This window comes from Thunnus thynnus, chromosome 15, assembly GCF_963924715.1.
Source record: "Thunnus thynnus chromosome 15, fThuThy2.1, whole genome shotgun sequence".
Taxonomy (NCBI): domain Eukaryota; kingdom Metazoa; phylum Chordata; class Actinopteri; order Scombriformes; family Scombridae; genus Thunnus; species Thunnus thynnus.
Genome location: NC_089531.1, coordinates 6,076,081 through 6,094,382, shown reverse-complemented (window position 1 = coordinate 6,094,382; position 18,302 = coordinate 6,076,081). Strand labels below are relative to the sequence as shown.

The 18,302-nt window shown below is 36.2% G+C and overlaps 2 protein-coding genes across 3 annotated transcripts in view; both read right to left on the bottom strand.

Annotated features, from left to right (window-relative positions):
• LOC137198331 (major histocompatibility complex class I-related gene protein-like) overlaps positions 1–18,302 on the bottom strand; it is a 95,590-nt gene that overhangs the window by 5,782 nt on the left and 71,506 nt on the right. Inside the window, exon 1 of one of the 2 annotated variants that reach the window (XM_067612089.1) lies at positions 109–334. The exons of the other annotated variant lie outside the window; for it this stretch is intronic. Coding sequence (XP_067468190.1) covers positions 109–157 — 49 coding nt within the window. The 5' untranslated portion in view covers positions 158–334. Of the gene's footprint in view, positions 1–108; positions 335–18,302 lie in introns of those variants that run through there. 2 annotated transcript variants of the gene reach the window in all.
• LOC137198496 (uncharacterized) overlaps positions 16,882–18,302 on the bottom strand; it is a 54,874-nt gene continuing 53,453 nt past the window's right edge. The window contains exons 10-11 of the mRNA XM_067612373.1: positions 17,862–18,140; positions 16,882–17,758 (exon numbers count right to left, since the gene is read on the bottom strand). Of these exons, the coding sequence (XP_067468474.1) occupies positions 17,430–17,758; positions 17,862–18,140 (608 nt within the window). The 3' untranslated portion in view covers positions 16,882–17,429. The remainder of the gene's footprint in view (positions 17,759–17,861; positions 18,141–18,302) is intronic.

The window sequence follows — 18,302 nt, the reverse complement described above, 5'->3', positions numbered from 1 at the left end:
TACAGCACTGTTGCACAGCACAGTAAATACTATTATTAGAAATAGAAATAGAAGTATGAATGTTGAAATAGAAGTTACACAACTGTTTAAAAAAGATTATTCCGTTACCTGGAGATACAACATGGCAAAAGAGAAGCAACAACACGAAATTCTTCATCTTGTTTTGATACAGATATTAAAAAAAACGGAGGAAAGACTGTCAAGAGAGTGTACCGTCAAGTGGAGTGACCAATAGAAATTATAAATAGCTGTGCATCATGTGTTACCAGGAGGAGTCAATTCAATATCTGACTGGCTGATCAGATTCAACAGGAAAATGCAGTAAATGTGTGTGTGTGCATGTGTGTATGTCTTTTACCAGAAGTTTAATAGCATGTAGTGACATGAGCAGCTGTTTAATGTTGAGAATAATATTGATCCTAAAATCAGTAAACATTAATTACAGTGATACAATTAAGAAAGTGAAGAACAGCTCAAAAAAAAATGCACCAGCAGGTAAAGCAAGACACACACAAGAAAGTGTATCTACAATATACAGTATAGCACAATTCATACAATGAGGCAGTTTCTATTTATTTCTATTTATTGAGAAGGAATTATATACAAAAACTAGTGAACGACTCCTCACTTGTTAACAAGGGCTTAAGAATTCAAACTAAAAGGGAATTTAAACATTTTCTGCTCCTGTGTGAACTTTATAATTTGAATCTCTGTTACCTTTTCCTGCCTGCTTCCAGTAAAGCTCTTTGTCTGTGCTTGTCTGCTGCTAAAGTCCAAAACACACCGTGTCATAACACACAGAATCTGAGACATCGGACATGATGCAATTCCTCACCTGCAGTTTGCCAGAAAATTAATATTTTTAATATTATCTTTACAATCTGTGGGACTGGAGATGATCAAGCACTGGGTTTTTCTACCTCAATGAGTTTCTCCTTTTACACTGTAAAAGCTACACAGCTAATACCTGCAATACAGTAGACATGGTCAAGATACAGTGATCATGATGTGACACAGATGGACAAAAACAATTTAGATGCATTTAGATGTTCAACCTGGGTAATAAGTTCAGTTGAAAGGCTTCACACTACTACATTAGTATTGTTGTATCTGTCTCTCACCTTCCCACAGTAACAAGCAACCTGCTAAACTTGTTTCTATTTTTAACTTACTCTCACCTTCTTCCTCATAGATTAGATTCCTGTGTGATTGGTCATGTACAGATCTCTCTGAATTGCTGACATGCCAAAATTAACAGAAATATAAGTATTTGTGTAAGTTTACATTACAGGGTAATAAAAATTAGAAATTAGAAAGTGTGTCCAGATGTCATTGTTCCTTCAAAGTTTAAATGAGGTTTAAAATCTTGAATGTTAGATAATATGGAATGATATGACATAATGGTGCTTATCATTATGTAATACTGGTAAGCAATATTACAGGGTTTTACCCTCAAGCCTTGTGTTTCCCAACCTAGAGGTCGGGCCCCACTAAAAGGTCACAAAATAAATCTGAGGGGTCGTGAGATGATTCATGGGAGAAGAAAGAAGAAAAAACAAATTTCTGATACACAATATTGTATTTATTTTTTGATCTAGACTTTTCCCTTTCTTTATAGCTCAACATCTTCTAGTCTGTAAGAATATTCATCTTTTATGTAAAAAGACTTTATATTAAAAAAAAACTTTGTTACAAAAGAAAGAGCAACAAAAAATAGGATTTCTATCCAACATCTACTTGTTTATAGAAACAGAAAGGAAGTACCTCATCTTTAAATTCATGCAGTTATTATAAACATGTACATAAGATAAATGTATTTACAAATATTTTAAAGAACATGGATAAAAGAAAAAAACTTTCCATGTTAACCACATACATACAAAATTATCTGCACACTCAAATGATACAAAATACTCACATTTTATAATTACTTTAATACAATATACATTAAATATCTGTACGTACACATTTAAAATACAAAAAAGATTACTAACAAAAAACCTTAAAATATTCATGAGTCGGTAACATTTTAGAAACAGAAGACTTCATTTGTCTATAGTGCTTTTAAAGTACTAATATGTGTAATAATAATATTTATAAACTCTGATGTTCCATGCAGCATATTTTTTCTCTCAGTAATTTCACTCATCTTCAGCTACAACATTTTCTTTTCAGCTATAATGTGACAAAGCAGTTTTACAAGTGAATTAAGAAACAAACAAAGAAGGTTCTTGTTTAACTTGAGGTGTATATAGTTCACATCACAGCATTTAGTGTTTTGTATTCTCATGTGTAGCAACTCACTGTATGCAGGATTGCGTGTTTATTTCATTCAGGCTTCTGGATTCAGTTTCATGGAGACTTCAGAGCTGTTGTCAGGAGCTGTGAGGTCAGAAACACACTGTTAGTCCACTTATGCTATACTGAAATGCTGCTATTTTTTATGTACTGTATGTACAGTACTGTGTAAAAGTTTGAGGCACTAAAAGTAAAGTGACGATGCTTTCAAAAATAGACAAATAGTTTTTATTTATCAATTAACTTCATGCAAAGTTCAGTAAACAGAGAAAAACCTACATGAAATCAACATTTGGTGCGAGCACACTTTGCCTTTAAAACATCAGCAGTTCTCCTCGGTACACCTGTACACAGTTTGTCACGATACTTCACACGTAGGTTGTTCCAAGCATCTTGGAGAACTGTTCTTCTGTGGATTTAGACTGTCTCAGTTGCTTCTGTTTCTTCTTTGTAATCCCAGACTGATTTAAAATCACTCAGTAGTATTTCAAAAAAATGTTGTCACAATGCTTAAAGGATATGGCCAGCAATTTTCTATATATTTCTTCTCATCAACAAATCTCACGTGCAGAGCCAAACAATGAACGGATCTACTGAAAAGTATTGCGTGTGTATTCAAGGCCTTTATCTTGGCATGTACATTCAAGATTTAGAGCTGGATGTCTCAGGTACATTCAGAAATATGTAAAAATACCTCATAAACAACGTTGCTTCTACTTCTTCTGCACATGGATTCAACGAGTAGAAATACGGACAGCGCCACTCTGTGGTTTGAGATGGAATTACATCCGTAGTGATAAGAACTACCATAGAGATTGAATTGAAAAAGTTTAGAGTTAAGCTCTATTCCTGATCCTCACACATGAGAACTTTATATCGATGGTCGAAGAGCAAAACCTCCTATCTGAAAAATGCACTTTTTTGAGAAAACTAAAAAAAACTTGTTTTCTTGCAGAATGCTATTTGTTAAGGATACCCAATACATAATACACTGTTTTTGGACTATATTATTATATTATGTGTTAACAATACCGACTAGATATTAATGCCTTGCAAAGTGCAGATAGGAGCTTTTGCACTTGGTGCAAGTTGGAAAAGGTTCTACAAAACGATACTCTGAATTAAGTTAATAATTAAAATTTAATTAAATATAAAATTAAGTTTGTTTTCAGGTAAAAAGATGTAGTAAATGTAATAGTTACTACATTGTAGTATACTTGGGTCAGAATTCCTTATGTGGGAAATTCCTTAAAATCAGTGTGTTTGCTTCCTTGTCCACTGGAAATGAATGTTCAGTGATTGTGTAACCCACTCGTGCTGTAGCCTCTCTACACACCCAGGGACTCTGCGTTGTGTTTTTGTTTTGTTGTGTGACTTTTCTGTCACAACGAAGGGCGGGATTATCTTGCAGACAGACTGAATATGAGCAGCCTTCCTTGTTCTCATCATCCAAAGTGAAAGTGGCCATCGATATGTATGTTCAAGAAATAGTGCATGATGTAACTTCCGCTCAACTCAAAATTGTAGTCTCCAGATATCCTGAGGCATTTAGGGAACATGGGTGGATTATAGTGTCTACTAATAGCTTGCGTGTGAGATGTCTAGGGAGCATTGATAAATTGTAGGGTCTACCGATAGCCTGCATATTAGGTGTTTAGGGAGCATTGGTAGATTGTAGTGTCTACCAACAGTCTGCATGAGAGGTGTATAGGGGAGGGGCACAACTCTTTAGACATTTGCCCGTTCCAAACAGGCATGTTTTGAATGAGCACTGCACTAGTAAAATATAAATGTATATATTCAGGCAGACAATGACACTATGTGAAAGTATCAGTCTCCATGGTATAATGAGGCATAAAACACAATCACAAAAACACACATTTGATTGATTCACTGATTGATTTAGGTCTAAAATATCACATTTTGGAATATATCGATAACCAGACTTAATTTATTTACTATGCTTTCAATGTACTATCATCATTAGTTAAAGATTTTTTTTCCAGCTAGAATGTGACACAGAAGTTTAACACTGAATTAGGAAACAATTTGTATTTTGTGTACACAACTGGGCAGCTTTGGTTAACCGGAAGTGTGAATAAATAATCTTTCATTTTTCTTGGTACCACATGAAGTCTCTCACTGTACTCAAGCTTCTGGATTCGGTTGCTCAGAGAGCTCAGTGATGTTGTCAGGAGCTGAAAGGTCAGAAACACACTGTTAGTTCATTTATCCTGCACTGAACTGGCTTTAATTTTCAGTATGCCCAGTGTCTGCAACACGTCCAACATCTGATATCTCACCCAAAACCAAATGACGCTGCATCTGTCAGAATCAATGACATGGCTCACCAACTTGAATGTGACATTTGCAACCTGCAGCATCTAACCCCATGAGCTTCAGATTAAACAGCAGCACAATAACATAATCTGTCTTTTATTTCTGCAAAGAGTTTGATGCCAACATTACATTACTAGATACTGTTGCTATGCCTATCAAGCTTTTAATTTTAGCATGGCACATAGGCAGTTTACAATGATGACAGTCGCAGATTTTATAACAATGATGAAGTACAAAAAGTATTTTTAACTGGTGATCATTGACTTTGCAGGCTGAAATGATAAGTTGCTGATAAATTTTATCAGCTATAGCTGGCGAGCCAATTAACTTCATGAGTGTGTTGAAAAGTCCATCTCAGACTGGCTTAGTTTTGTTCTTTACAATTTACAATTAATGGCTTCATACATGATATCATGCTAAAAGACTGAGTATAAAGCAACATTTCCCTGACATAAATCCAGCATCCTCACCAGTTTCCATCAAACTCAGAGACAGGTGTTTTAAATCATTTATGTAAATTTAGCTTGACCCATGGTCAGAATGGTCACAATTATAAAAATAAGATCCAGGTTGGAAAATACCAGAATTTTTCTTTAAATTGTTACTGGTGATGCCCCGAGAATACAATTAATATTTCTATTTACTTAACTTTATTTTCCAGTAACCTATAACCTGTAAGTATCCTGATAGAAGTGCATATCTGATTAGATAAAATAAGACCAAAAGACAAAAAATATTATTTCACACATTTGTAAATGCCAGTAAATCAACCTCTCACCACTGAATCCGATAGTCTCTCTTACTTTCTCTCCTACATAAATTACATAAATATTAGGATTAAAATAACATTTTGCCCTTCTACCCTTTGCCTATTACATTTCTCTATCATCATTAAACTAGTCTCACTGTTGATAGCTTCGGACTATTAACTATTGTTTTTTCTTTATAATCTGGTTAAAAGCATCAGCTGAAAGTCAATCTAAGCACACAAAACATTTAATAAAAACATTGTTCAGTTTAAGTCTCTCACCTCTCTTCTTTTTGTAAAACATGAATCCAGCAGCAGCAATGAAAGCAAGAGCAACCACTGCAATGATGGGGATGGTCATATCTGTAAGTATCTCTGTTAAGCAAAAAACAAAGAAAAAATGACTAGAAGCAGGTTAAAACTGTTGCACATCTATCCATCTATTTATTAAGACTATATGTGTCATAATTATATTAATAAAACAGACAAAGAAACACAATTGACAATTAAATAGACAAAGAAACTATGCTTTAGGATGAGAGTAGCTAGAAACAAGATAACAAACAAACCGTCAACAAACTAGAACCAGAAGTAAGGACGAAAAGCACAAAATCACGTTTGCAGAGACTTCAACTTCATATTTGACACAAAAGTTTGAACCACTGACCAATTGACAGCACTGACTTTTGAGAGAACAGAGAGTAGGAGAATCCAAAATGAGGAAGCTAAAAAAAGGCACTTTGCAGTTGTAGGACAGGAGTCTATGGTACAAAATTTTGGAATCAATTTATCATCCAAGGTAGCTAGCTGACTCGCTATCTGGCAGTTCAGGCTATTTGTCCAATCCAGCACCAAAAAGGAGACAAAAAATTAGTATTCCTTCTGTTCATGCTTAAGTAAACTAAATTTGTCTTTTTTGTCTCACTTGTGTAACATTTAATTCCAGTCTCACCCCAGTTGGTTCTGATCACAGCTTTGTCCAGTTTGGTGATGATGTCGTCCCTTACACCAGAGAGATGAAACACACATTCGTACTTCTTCCAGTCATCAGGTGAGACTGATGAAACGTTCAGGTCAACACTCAACTGGAAGGATCCATCATGGTTGGGGAGGATCTCTCCACGTTCCTCATGAAGCTCCTCTCCATCTTTCCTCCAGAACATATCGGCTCTGTGAGGGTAGAAACCTGTAGCGAAGCAGCTGACTGGAGAGGAGAGAGTCTTCTGGAGGAGAGACACTGAGGGAAGCTCTGGAGAGTGAGAGAGAGAGCAAGACAGACAGATAATGGTAGAGAGAAAAACAGAAACCGAACATCACAGACAGACACATTATAGTTCATTATATGCAATAATTCTCTACATGTTGGTTCATTTTAATTCTAATGTTACTGCACATTATCAACAGAAATATAAATATCATTGTGTCCATGAAACTACATCATATCATGTGATTCTACCTGTTCTCATGAGAGAGTTCTTCCCATAGTCCAGACTCATATTCATCCCCTGAGGGCAAATATTGGTGAGGAAGTCCTTAATGTGGTTTAATCCAATGTTGTAACTCTCCCACCTGCGTTCAATAATGACAGCTTGTGGTTTGGAAGCGATCCATCTCATTGTCTTCAGGTCAAATACTAAGAAGTCTTCTCTATCATAACCAACCTGAACAAAACCGGTAATCTCTTTAGTCTCATCGTCCCATTCACAGCCAGCCATAACCTGGACAATATGGACACCTGAGAGAGAGACAGAGACGCAGACTGCAGTAAACCAGAGTGAGATCTCAGCACAGTCAGCTATCATCAGTTGATATCACATCTTCACCACAGAGACACACTGATCCACACGCACCAAAACAGAAGATCTACACCTTCTGCTGTTATTGGCTGGATGGAAACCACTCACAGCCAATCATCATCTGGACAGTGTGGACGACTCAGAGAGAGACAGAGAGGCAGAGACTGCTGGGAAACAGAGTCCTTTTCCTGTCTTTACCACAGAGACACACTACCTCCACTGAGACCAACACACAGTTTATCTCTACTGTTGAAGGTGGTGTGACTTCATGTGAGCTGCAGGAACAAACACAAACACACACACACACCAAAGGTGGAGTCCTGACTAACACACACAGATAAAACCTGATCCTGGACTGAAGATTAAATTCACTGAAACCCTGCAGCCAGTGGATCAGTCCAACAATATCCTTCTCCTGTGAGAAACTACAGACTAGACGGTCCTGAAGCTGCTCCAGAAGATTCCACTGAAGGAGGGTTTTATTCAGGATTAGTCACTAGACTCCACCTGCTCAGCCAGGACGTTGTGTCCTGTTCTGCATGTGTTACTACACACGGATATTAAAATTGCTAAGCTTAGTTTAATAATATGCAGCCATGGTTTTTGAAGAATATTTAAATTAAGTCAAGGGATATTGGGGCTTTGTACAAAGATGAATTGTTCAGTATGTTCTGTTAGTGGGAGAAACAAACCTAATTTTGGGTTAAACTGAGAACAAATCCTAACAAAATTCTTTTGTGGAACAATTTAAACACATAAACTAACTTGGTGGCAAAGGTATAAGAGCCATAATATACTCCATAGTTTCCTGATACAGAAAACAAAGGTCATGGTATTTTTTTTACCTCCACTTTTATCTTCTTGTTTTGTGCATTATTGCTTATATAATATCTGTTATTTACAATGATGGAAACACTGCATTAGTGCACCACAGTATTACCTTAAACAGTTAACAATGTGTAAATAAAACACAGTTGATGGATGAAGAGGGGTGAAAGAGAGATCACTTTGATCTTCAGTTGGGGTGGTGGGGATGATTTTGGAGATGGTGTGAGAGAAATTATCTGTGTTGTGTGTATGATGTGTAAAGTTGCTTAACATGTATTCACCTAGTGTATTCAAGTGAACTGTTGTTCATGTAGATGCACAAATAAATGAAGAAACAACTACTTAAACTCACAAAAAGAACATTAAAGAAGTAAAAAATTAAAAAGAAAATATGTACCTCTGGTTTGGTTAAAGCGCTGATTCAGTTCGACAATGTCAATTTTTAGAATCATATGGAGAAACACACAGGTCCGAGTGTAAACCTCCAACAGCTGAGGATCATCTTTGATTATTTTTTTTGCCCAGTCCTGTTTGGGTTCTGCTCTCTTGCTGTTGCTGTCACAGTAACCCGACTGAACTTCATCAACCATTAAAACAGCCACAAACTCTGGGAAGGTTTGGAGTCCAGAGGATCCAGTCAGAAAATATGTCAAGGAGTGTTTCACTGTAGGACAAAGTTTTAAATAACAATTTTTCATGAATATTTTTCATACATGATTCTATGAGACTTTACATTTCTGTTCATCCAAAGAATAATAAAGATTATTGTATTTATTTTTTAAACCTTTATTCATACATTAATGAATACATATTTAGAGTAGGTTGGCTAAGCATAAATGCTCTTTAACAGCAATGTTCTGTTTGAAAGACACACAAACACAACAGAAAAACAAACAGAATCAGGCTTATGTAGAGCAGGTATGGGCAGGTATAGGGAGGATTTTGTGGATGGTTCAGTAAGTATTTTGATTTTTAGGTGGCATTGCAGATTACTCCAAGAGACTGACAGTTAAAGCATGCAGTTTCATTTTGGTACAGTGTGTTTCTGTAGAAATGATTGCATGTCTTGTATTAACTAAGATACTAAATGTGTTTGGTTTCATATAATCTATTATCAGGATTATCTTGAAAGTAACACATTGTTAAAACGTATAGCAAAAGTCTGGGTCAGCCATATTAGGTAGAAAGCATATTAAATTGTTAATCTGGACATACAGGATGTATAAAGCTGTAGATTGCACACTGTAAACATAAACTTTAGCAGAATAGTTAAATAGCCTGTTGATGATGGTAATGACATATTTTGATGTTGCTGGAACATCCAGAAGGGACGTCTAGCTGATGGTCAGGTAGAACTTTTTTTGAACCACAACAGGACGTCTTGATGTTCAGATGACAGTCATTCACATCTCAATGTTTGCTGTGTTGAAGTAAGTAAGTGTCAGTGTGCAGCCGTTACTATTTTCAAAGAAGATAAACACATGCAAGCCGCAGAGAAACATTTAACCACCATGAAAAAAATTAGTGACCAAAGGGACAGAGAGGTCATATCTGACTTACGTTATCTAACACCTTCTTTCTTTGAGATGAATCATGTCATATTTAATCTCTCGCTGCATTTGTTGCATTTGACACTGACAAAGAAGGTAACTCTCCTTGTTGTTAACTTTCTACAGTATTGTTGTGAGGACAGAGTGTGACTGGCTTCATAGTTCACTTCAGAGTTTTTTTTCCAACAACTTACTTTCATACTTTCACAGTAACATGACAGTGAACGCTTCTGACTGATAATTAACTATTCTCTAATGGAAGGATGCCAACTTCACATTTCTCCCTTCTGGAAGACGTTGGTTAGTTTTCTCCACTTTAATCAAGAATTACTTGGTAGTGGTATATTGGAGTTGTAGGACGTGTATATATACGTATTATTTGTTATAAATGTCTAATTTTAAATTTTATATTTTGTATGTCCTCTAATGTTGAGAGTTGTGTTTTACAAGTTTCTATTGTTAAAAGCAGTATGTTAATCTGTGCGGTGTATGTACAGTTTATGAATATTATGCATTTCTATTTTAAAACAGAAATATGAATGTTGAAATAGAAGTTACACAACTATTTAAAAAAGATTATTACGTTACCTGAAGATACAACATCCCAAAAGAGAAGCAACAACAGAATCCCCTTCATATTGCTTTGATACAAATGTTAAAAAAGGAAGGAAGACAACAGTGAGTACAGTCAAATGGAATGACCAATAGAAATTATGAATAGCTGTGCATCATGTGTTACCAGGAGAAGTCAATGCATTATCTGACTGGCTGATCAGATTCAACAAGAAAATGCAGGAAATGTGTGTGTGCGTGTGTGTGTGTGTGTTTTACCAGAAGTTTAATAGCATGTAGTAACATGAGTAGCTGTTTAAAGTCGAGGATAAAATTGATTGGTAAATGTTAATTAAAGTGACACAATTAAGAAAGTGTAACAACAGAGAAAATGCTCTTTAAAAGACAGAGTGCACCAGCAGGTAAAGTAAGACACCCAAGTGTATCTACAATATACAGTATAGCACAATTAATACAATGAGGAACTAAAAGGGAATTTAAACATTTTCTGCTTCCATGTGAAATTTATCATTTGAATCTCTTTTACCTTTGCCTGCATTCCAGTAAAGCTCTTTGTCTGTGCTTGTCTGCTGCTGAAGTTCAAAACACACCGTATCATGTAACACACAGAATCTGAGACATCAGACATGATACAGTTCCTCACCTGAAGAGCTAATAATGTGTCCAGCTGCAGCTTGCCAGAAAATTAATATTTTTAATATTATCTTTACAATCTGTGGGACTGTGGATTATCAAGGTCTGGGTTTGTCTATGTGGTGGAAGTTTAAGATGACTTCAAAGAGAGCAAGTTGTCTTTAAGATGTTTATTGCAATATCCAGAATACACATTTGCAAATGAGGATCTCCCAGTTTGCAAAGCTGAAAGATACTGTATGAAGTTCAGTGTTGGTATTTGCTCATACAGGCATCTCGTCACAGAACATCCCATATTCGTCATCCTGACAGGGGTCTTTTAATTAATGCACAATGTTCCTTCTATTCATTCAAAGCCTTATCTATCTTTCTTCCTTAGTGAGTTTTGGGTTGCGCATTTTTAAATGTAAAACTGAGCTGATCTCATTACTGGACCATTAAGATTGAAGACACATTGTTATTTACAGTATATATCTGCAATTTATAGTTGTTTTTATTAAAATGAATAAGAAGCAAACTTTTCAGTTGTTTACTGTAACATTTACAGTAAGAAACTGTTCATGTAGATTACACTAGAAACACTGTAAAAATGCAGTATATTACTGCAGGCCTAGCTACAGTATCAAACTGTAAACTTCACATTCTAATGCAGAGTACTGTAATACATTTTACAGCACTTAACTGTTAAAGTAAATTACAGCAGTGACACTAAAAAAACTGTAAAATGTTGGCAACTACAGTTGCAGGTAGTTTACTGTAATTTTGCAGGGAAATTTGTTACAGTATAATACAGTACATGCAATACAGTAGACGGGGTCAAGATACAGTGATCAGGATGTGACACAGACGCACAAACAACCACTTTAGATCCATTTATATTTTCAACCTGAGCACTAATTTCTGTTTAAAGGTCTCACCCGATTGCATTAATATTGCTTTGTGTATTTATGTTGTTATAATTTACATATTGTAACCCCGCAAAAACAAATAAAAACTTTTGTTCATTGTACTTCTTGGTCTTTTTATTTTTGTTTTCATCTCATTTACATCCTTGGTAACAAGCAACCTGCTAAACATGCATCTTTTTTAATTTACTCTCTCCTTCTTCCTCATAGATTAGATTTTGGTGTGATAGGTCTACTACAGATCTCTCTGGATTGCTGATATGCCAAAATGAGCAGAAATAGCACAAGTTTACATTACAGAGTAATTAAAATGAGAAATCAGTTTATATGGCATCCTTCCTCCAGAGTTTTAATGAATGAAGTTTAAAATCTTCTACATTCAGTTAATGTTAGATAAAGTGGAATAATATTACATAACAGTGCTTAGTGCTTACCATTAATATTGTACTATCAGGGCTCTACCCTCTAGCCCAGTGGTTCCCAACCTAGCGGTCAGGCACCTCAAAAGGGTCACAGGATAAATCTAAGGGGTCGTGAGATGATTAATGGGAGAGGAAAGAAGAAAGAATATTCTGATACACAATTTTGTATTTTTTTTTTTTAACTTTTCTATAATATTTGTTTTTTATGAGTTGTTATACCTCTTTGTGTCTCATTTAAATTAATATATATGAAACCATTTAGGAGGGAAATCATTGTGCAGACAACTTATTCATTTCAGAAAACAACTACATGCTGCTTTTTTGGGGTCACAAGCCAAAAAGGTTGGGAACTACTGCTCTAGACTACTGACCATGAGTAATAATAATTACTTTGCTTGCACAAAAAACTACTTTAAAGTTCAACATCTTTAAGTTGGAGCTATGTTTATGTAGTCTGTAAGAAAATTCTTCTTACTGAAACAACAGTTGACAAACATATGTTTGAAATATTTTTAACTTTATTAAAAAACACACACACACATAACACACACAACCTCACCACTACAAGTAGAGATGATTGCTGTGTTGCATTACACTGAATAAGATCAATATCAGGCTGGTGTATCACTGCCAAGTAATAACATACACAAAAACAATGTTTTATGAAGATAGTTTTTCTGTAGTTTCTGTATCACAATTATAGGGTTGTAGTTTTCTGCAGCTATGTAATCATATGTCTGTCTGTCTCTGTCAGTGACTTTTTGTCTTTACACCTGTTTTTCCACTGAAAAGCCTTCAGTTTTTGTCCTCCATCTCACATTAGGTAATTTTGACATTTTTGTGGTGAATGTCTTCAAGGTTCAAATTTAGGTGACATCAGACAGGTGCTGAGTTACACTTTATATCATTAACCTGACTGTGCGGACTTGAAAAGGAAGTGGTGAAGTCCAAGACTGTCTGAGACATTTATTTCCTCTGATAGATGCAAAACATGCATTAAAGGTTTCTGAATGACATGAATGACAGTTTCTGCTGTCATCAACACAACACTGATATTAGTGAAATAAGACAATATAAATCTATCTATTAGCCTGTCCAGGAATTTTAACTGTCTCCTACTGTAGATTTGTTGTTGTATTAAAATTAAAGATATTTTAAATTTTATCTGATGATAATTTACAAGTGCTCAAATCTTCGGTAGCATTGGGGAAAAGTTATTTAGACCTACAGTTTAATTTTAGTTTTCACTTTAACTGTATTGGTCTGGTCTTCTGGAAACAGGCTGTTTATAAGAATCTTGCTTTAACTATTGAAAATTTAAGTCAGGGAACCCTTTGTTATGTTGGAGGTGCGGAAATGCTCTGGCAGCTGTTTCTCTGTAGTGACCTCACAGCTGAGACATTTCAGAGTTATGTTGCTCTCTAGTGGTGATATCGGGAAAGACACACTCTAAACCTCAGACTCAGTGTACACCTTCATGAACAAATCAAAATTTGTGGTACATGTTTTCTTTTCTTTTGTAGTAGTAGTGTAAAAGTTTTCTTTTATCCTCACACATTTTGACAACTGATAAAAAAAGTAAGCGCATGCTTTCCAGATGTCAGGGACAAGCTTCAACAGAGTGTTTCCCAAAACTTGGGACAAAACCTTTAAGCCTACACCTCTGAACATTTGAGGTATATGCAGGTATGACGTAACAGGAAGACCTCTTAAGCAGGTTTTCAGGAGAATTTTATTTATTAATTGAAAGTAAATATAAATACTATTAGAACAAATGAGAACAAAAATGTAGTAGCCCCTCTGGACAAAATGAAGTTCACCAAATAAACAAAGATAAATAAAAAAATATTTGATCTTATGTACAGACAGGAGATCATTTCTACACCAACTGTATATGACACATATGAGAGCTGTGACCCCCTAAAAATCATGTTTTACAAATCATCACTGAAAAGATGATCGATTAACATAATTAATTATTAATTTGTAGATGATGTAGAGACAAACTTTACTAAAGTGAAAACATTTAGCCAAAAACAAATCACATAACCTTAGAGAGGACGTATACTCTCAAGTAGACAAATCAATTTTGCCATTTTGGCAATATGAAATGAAACCCTCACTAATCCTCTAACATCAATAATCTGAGAATTAACAAACCTTGAAATGACATCAAAGTCTATCATTCGCATGACAAATACAGGACATGTGAAGATGGCAAATGTATAAGATACAAATATAAGCTCTAAGAAGTGTTATTGCTTTAATATGTGAGTTTCAATGAAAGGAGGAGTTACTTGGATTTACTTGGAATGAAGGAGAAATGTGTGTTGGAAGACCAACACATAACTCACAGATATTTACACTTTGGTTAAAGTGGGAGAAGTTGGGATGCAGTGTTCAAACTATTTGAGTAATCACAATGAAACAGAGAAACAAAAACATTAAAATGTTTTTCAACTGTGGCCTAGAGCAGAATCTTCATTAGTGATTCTAATTGTGAGTGAAAGCATGAGTAGTTGAACATTTAAAGCTTTAGAAGTAGAGGTTAAAGTGCTGAGTATCATCATGTCTCCCATGAATGGATTTAATACTAATCATCATCAAAGACAGTACATCACATGACTAACTTACATGAATTTGATATCTGAAGACAAAAGATGCCCCACTGGAGTAACGTTGTGGCTCTTTGGTGTCTGGTAGCTGCTGCAGTGATTCATCTCCACCAAAGGTTTGAGGAAACAGCTGGACAGCAGCATCAGTTCTCTCCAGATGTTGTTAGTCCTGCAGTGGAGGATTCACATCAACATTAATGCTTCTATCAGCTCTCAGATAATCTTCACAGATATCATTCTTCACTGCATCCACTGACGACCTGAAGCTCATAAATCTGATCTATGAAATCACACTTTAGGTTGTATGTAACTTTCTGACGGGTCCTGTGACGTCACATCTCAATCTCACTATGTAAAGAAAGGAACCTCTGTGTGTATGTAAGTTTGTCCTTCATGTATCTCGAGAACCGTTCATCTGATCTACTTCATACCTGGCGGGTGGATTGCTGGGGAAACGAGGAAGTGCAGTGTCAATATGTGAAGTTGTTTGGATGAACAATTCTCGAGAAATATATAAAAAATACCTCATAAACAATGTTGCTTCTACAATGTTGATTTACTTCTTCTTCTGACTGCGAAGTTAACAAGCAGAAATTCAGACGTCGCCATGCTGCCATTGCAACCCACATTGTGGTTAGAGCAGAGATTACATCTGTAGTGATGATGACTTGAAAAGTTTAAGAGACTTAAGCTCTACTATTGAACTGTGTAACTTAACTGTGAATGAAACTCAGCATGTTAGTGCTGGATGTCTCAGGCACATTTTGAACGGGCACTACAGTTCATCCGATCAACTTCAGCTCAACTCAAAATTGTAGTGTCCAGATATTCTGCATGTGAGGTGTTTAGGGAGCATCGGTAAATTGTAGCCTCTACCGATAGCCTGCATGTGAGGCGTTTAACGAACATTGGTAAATTGTAGAGTCTACCGATAGCCTGCATCAAAGGTGTTTAGGGAGCATCAGTAAATTGTAGCATCTATCGATAGTCTGCATGAGCATCGTTTAGGGGATGGGCCCTGTTCTCTTTAATTCAATTTAAACCGTTAACTGCATTTATTTGTACAGAGAGAGAGAGAGAGAGAGAGAGAGAGAGATAAACTGACATAATACTCACAGTTTGCAGGCCTGAATCCTGAAATTCAGATGAGAGATTACAATACTTCAGAATTTAAAATTTCAGAATTTATGAAAGCAAACAAAGAAAACACTAATAAATATTTTATGAAACACTGTATTAATTTGACTGATTTCTGCTTTTATTTTCAAAGGTAAGAGAACTCTTCAGTAGGAGGTCACGTTACTGAACATCAGCCAGGTTACACTGTTATTTGTTGTTAAAATGGCTTCATGATGAGTAAAAGTATGGTTGTCACTCACCATTATATCTCCTTCTCCAGAAGAAGACTCCAGTGATGCAGACTGCCAGGAGCAGCAGCAGTCCTACAACACCTCCAATAACAGGACCAGCAGGGAACTCTGAGGGAGAAACTGGAACCGAAACAAAACATTCACAGTGCATCAAGGGCATGCCAATGTACTTTTGGTATTTTCTACTATAATGATGTATGATAATCATACGACATTACTGACAATCACATTTTTTACGTTCATCCCCTTAAAACACAGAGCTTTCCCTGTCATGACACACAGACAGTTTGGGAATTCTATATTTTTTTATTATTGTCCAGGATGTGCAGAGTTGCAAATATGAGTACAGCAGCTCAATTATACTGCCAAAAGCAGATGATGTATCGTTTTAAGTCAAAATCACGTTACTGGACATGTTGATCTGATGTTAAATTTGGTGTCACAATAATTCATACAATGACCATCTGCAGGTGAAAACCACCTTAGTGCTTCAGACCTCTGTGTGTCCATTTTATGTCTATGTTTTACCCGTCCCCTGTCTTTGCTGTATTACACCTTTTGTGTTTTTGTTATTGTAATACTAAAGCTTTGTTCTTTATGTTTTTCATCCTGTCATCTTTGAGCTGATCACCTTGTCCTCCCTGAAAGCTCTTGCTCTCTCCTGCATGGTCACATGTTTCCTCAGATCAGCAACAGTTCTATTTTGTTCTTACTTTGTTTAATAAATGTTATTTTCACATACAAACAGTAGATTGTCTTGTGAGTAATCCCATGACAGTGCAACAAATAAAATACAAGTAAAGTAAAAAATGTGGTCTAGCATGTTGTATTTCGTCTTTCTGAAATTATTTTTTATGTTTAATTTGGTTAGATTTGTGTGCTTTACATGCAAAGCATGAATAAAGTGGTTTGTGTAACTTTAGTGAGGTTTCTGCATCTGGATTAGTAACAGTACACTCTCAACTGTGATTTTCCTCCTAATGGAGCACATTCTGATGATCAGACCGGTGCAGGTGATGAAATGACCTCAGGTAAATGCCAGTTCACAGATGCAGACCTGTGCTCCTAACCATGTGCTGACACACCAATAGATTTGAACTGGTTTTCATTCAATCCGGTTCTGTAGTTAAGTAGGTCATGAGCATAATGTAACAAGTAAGAAACAACATTTATTTCAGAGAGCATGATGGTAATTTTGTTTGTTAACCCTGGACTTAACTAAGCTTTGGTTCCAGAAAGTCAGGATTGATAACCTTGTTTAAAACTTATCAAATTGTAAAATCAGAACCCAGGCTTAATATCTTCTGAATGTTCATGGCAAATTTCATGTATACATTTAATAAAAAAAACATCATGAATTCAGTATTCCAGTCTTACCCCAGTTGGTTCTGATCACTGCTTTGTCCAGTTTGGTGACGATGTCATCCTTCACACCAGAGAGATGAAACACACATTCGTACCTCCTCCAGTCTTCAGGTGTGACTGATGAAAGGTTCAGGTCAACACTCATCTGGAAGGATCCATCATGGTTGGGGAGGATCTCTCCATGTTCCACGTCCTCATGAAGCTCCTCTCCATCTTTCCTCCAGAACATCATGGCTCTGTGAGGGTAGAAACCTGTAGCGTGGCAGCTGACTGGAGAGGAGGGAGTCTTCTGGAGTAGAGACACTGAGGGAAGCTCTGGAGCGACAAATGGTGAGGGGTCAGGAAGTGAGGTTAGAAACATAAGAGGTATTTTAATAGCATTGTGTCCATGAAGCTTCATCAGGTCATGTGACTCAACCTGTTCTTAGCAGAAAGCTCTTTCCGTAGTCCAAACACCTCCTCATTAACTCAAGGCAACGCTGGGTGAAGAAATCCTTCCAAATTTCTTTTTGAACTGTGTCTCTGTCCCACTTGTGTTTGGTGATGACAGCTTGCGGTTTTGGAGCGATCCATGTCAGTGTCTTTGGGTCAAATGCTATGAAGTCTTCTCCATCATAACCAAACTGAGCAAAAACATTAACCTCTCCAGTCTCATCATCCAATTCACAACCATTCATCCTCTGGAAAATGTGGACACCTGTGAGAGAGAGACAGAGTGCAGAGTGAGATCCCACAGAGGGTTACAGGTGGCTGGAGCCTATGTTTAGAAAATGTTGAGGAACATGTGGAAGAGTCACCTCTTCATTTAAGCATCAAGATCAAACCAAACATGACAAAAAGGGCCACACACACACACACA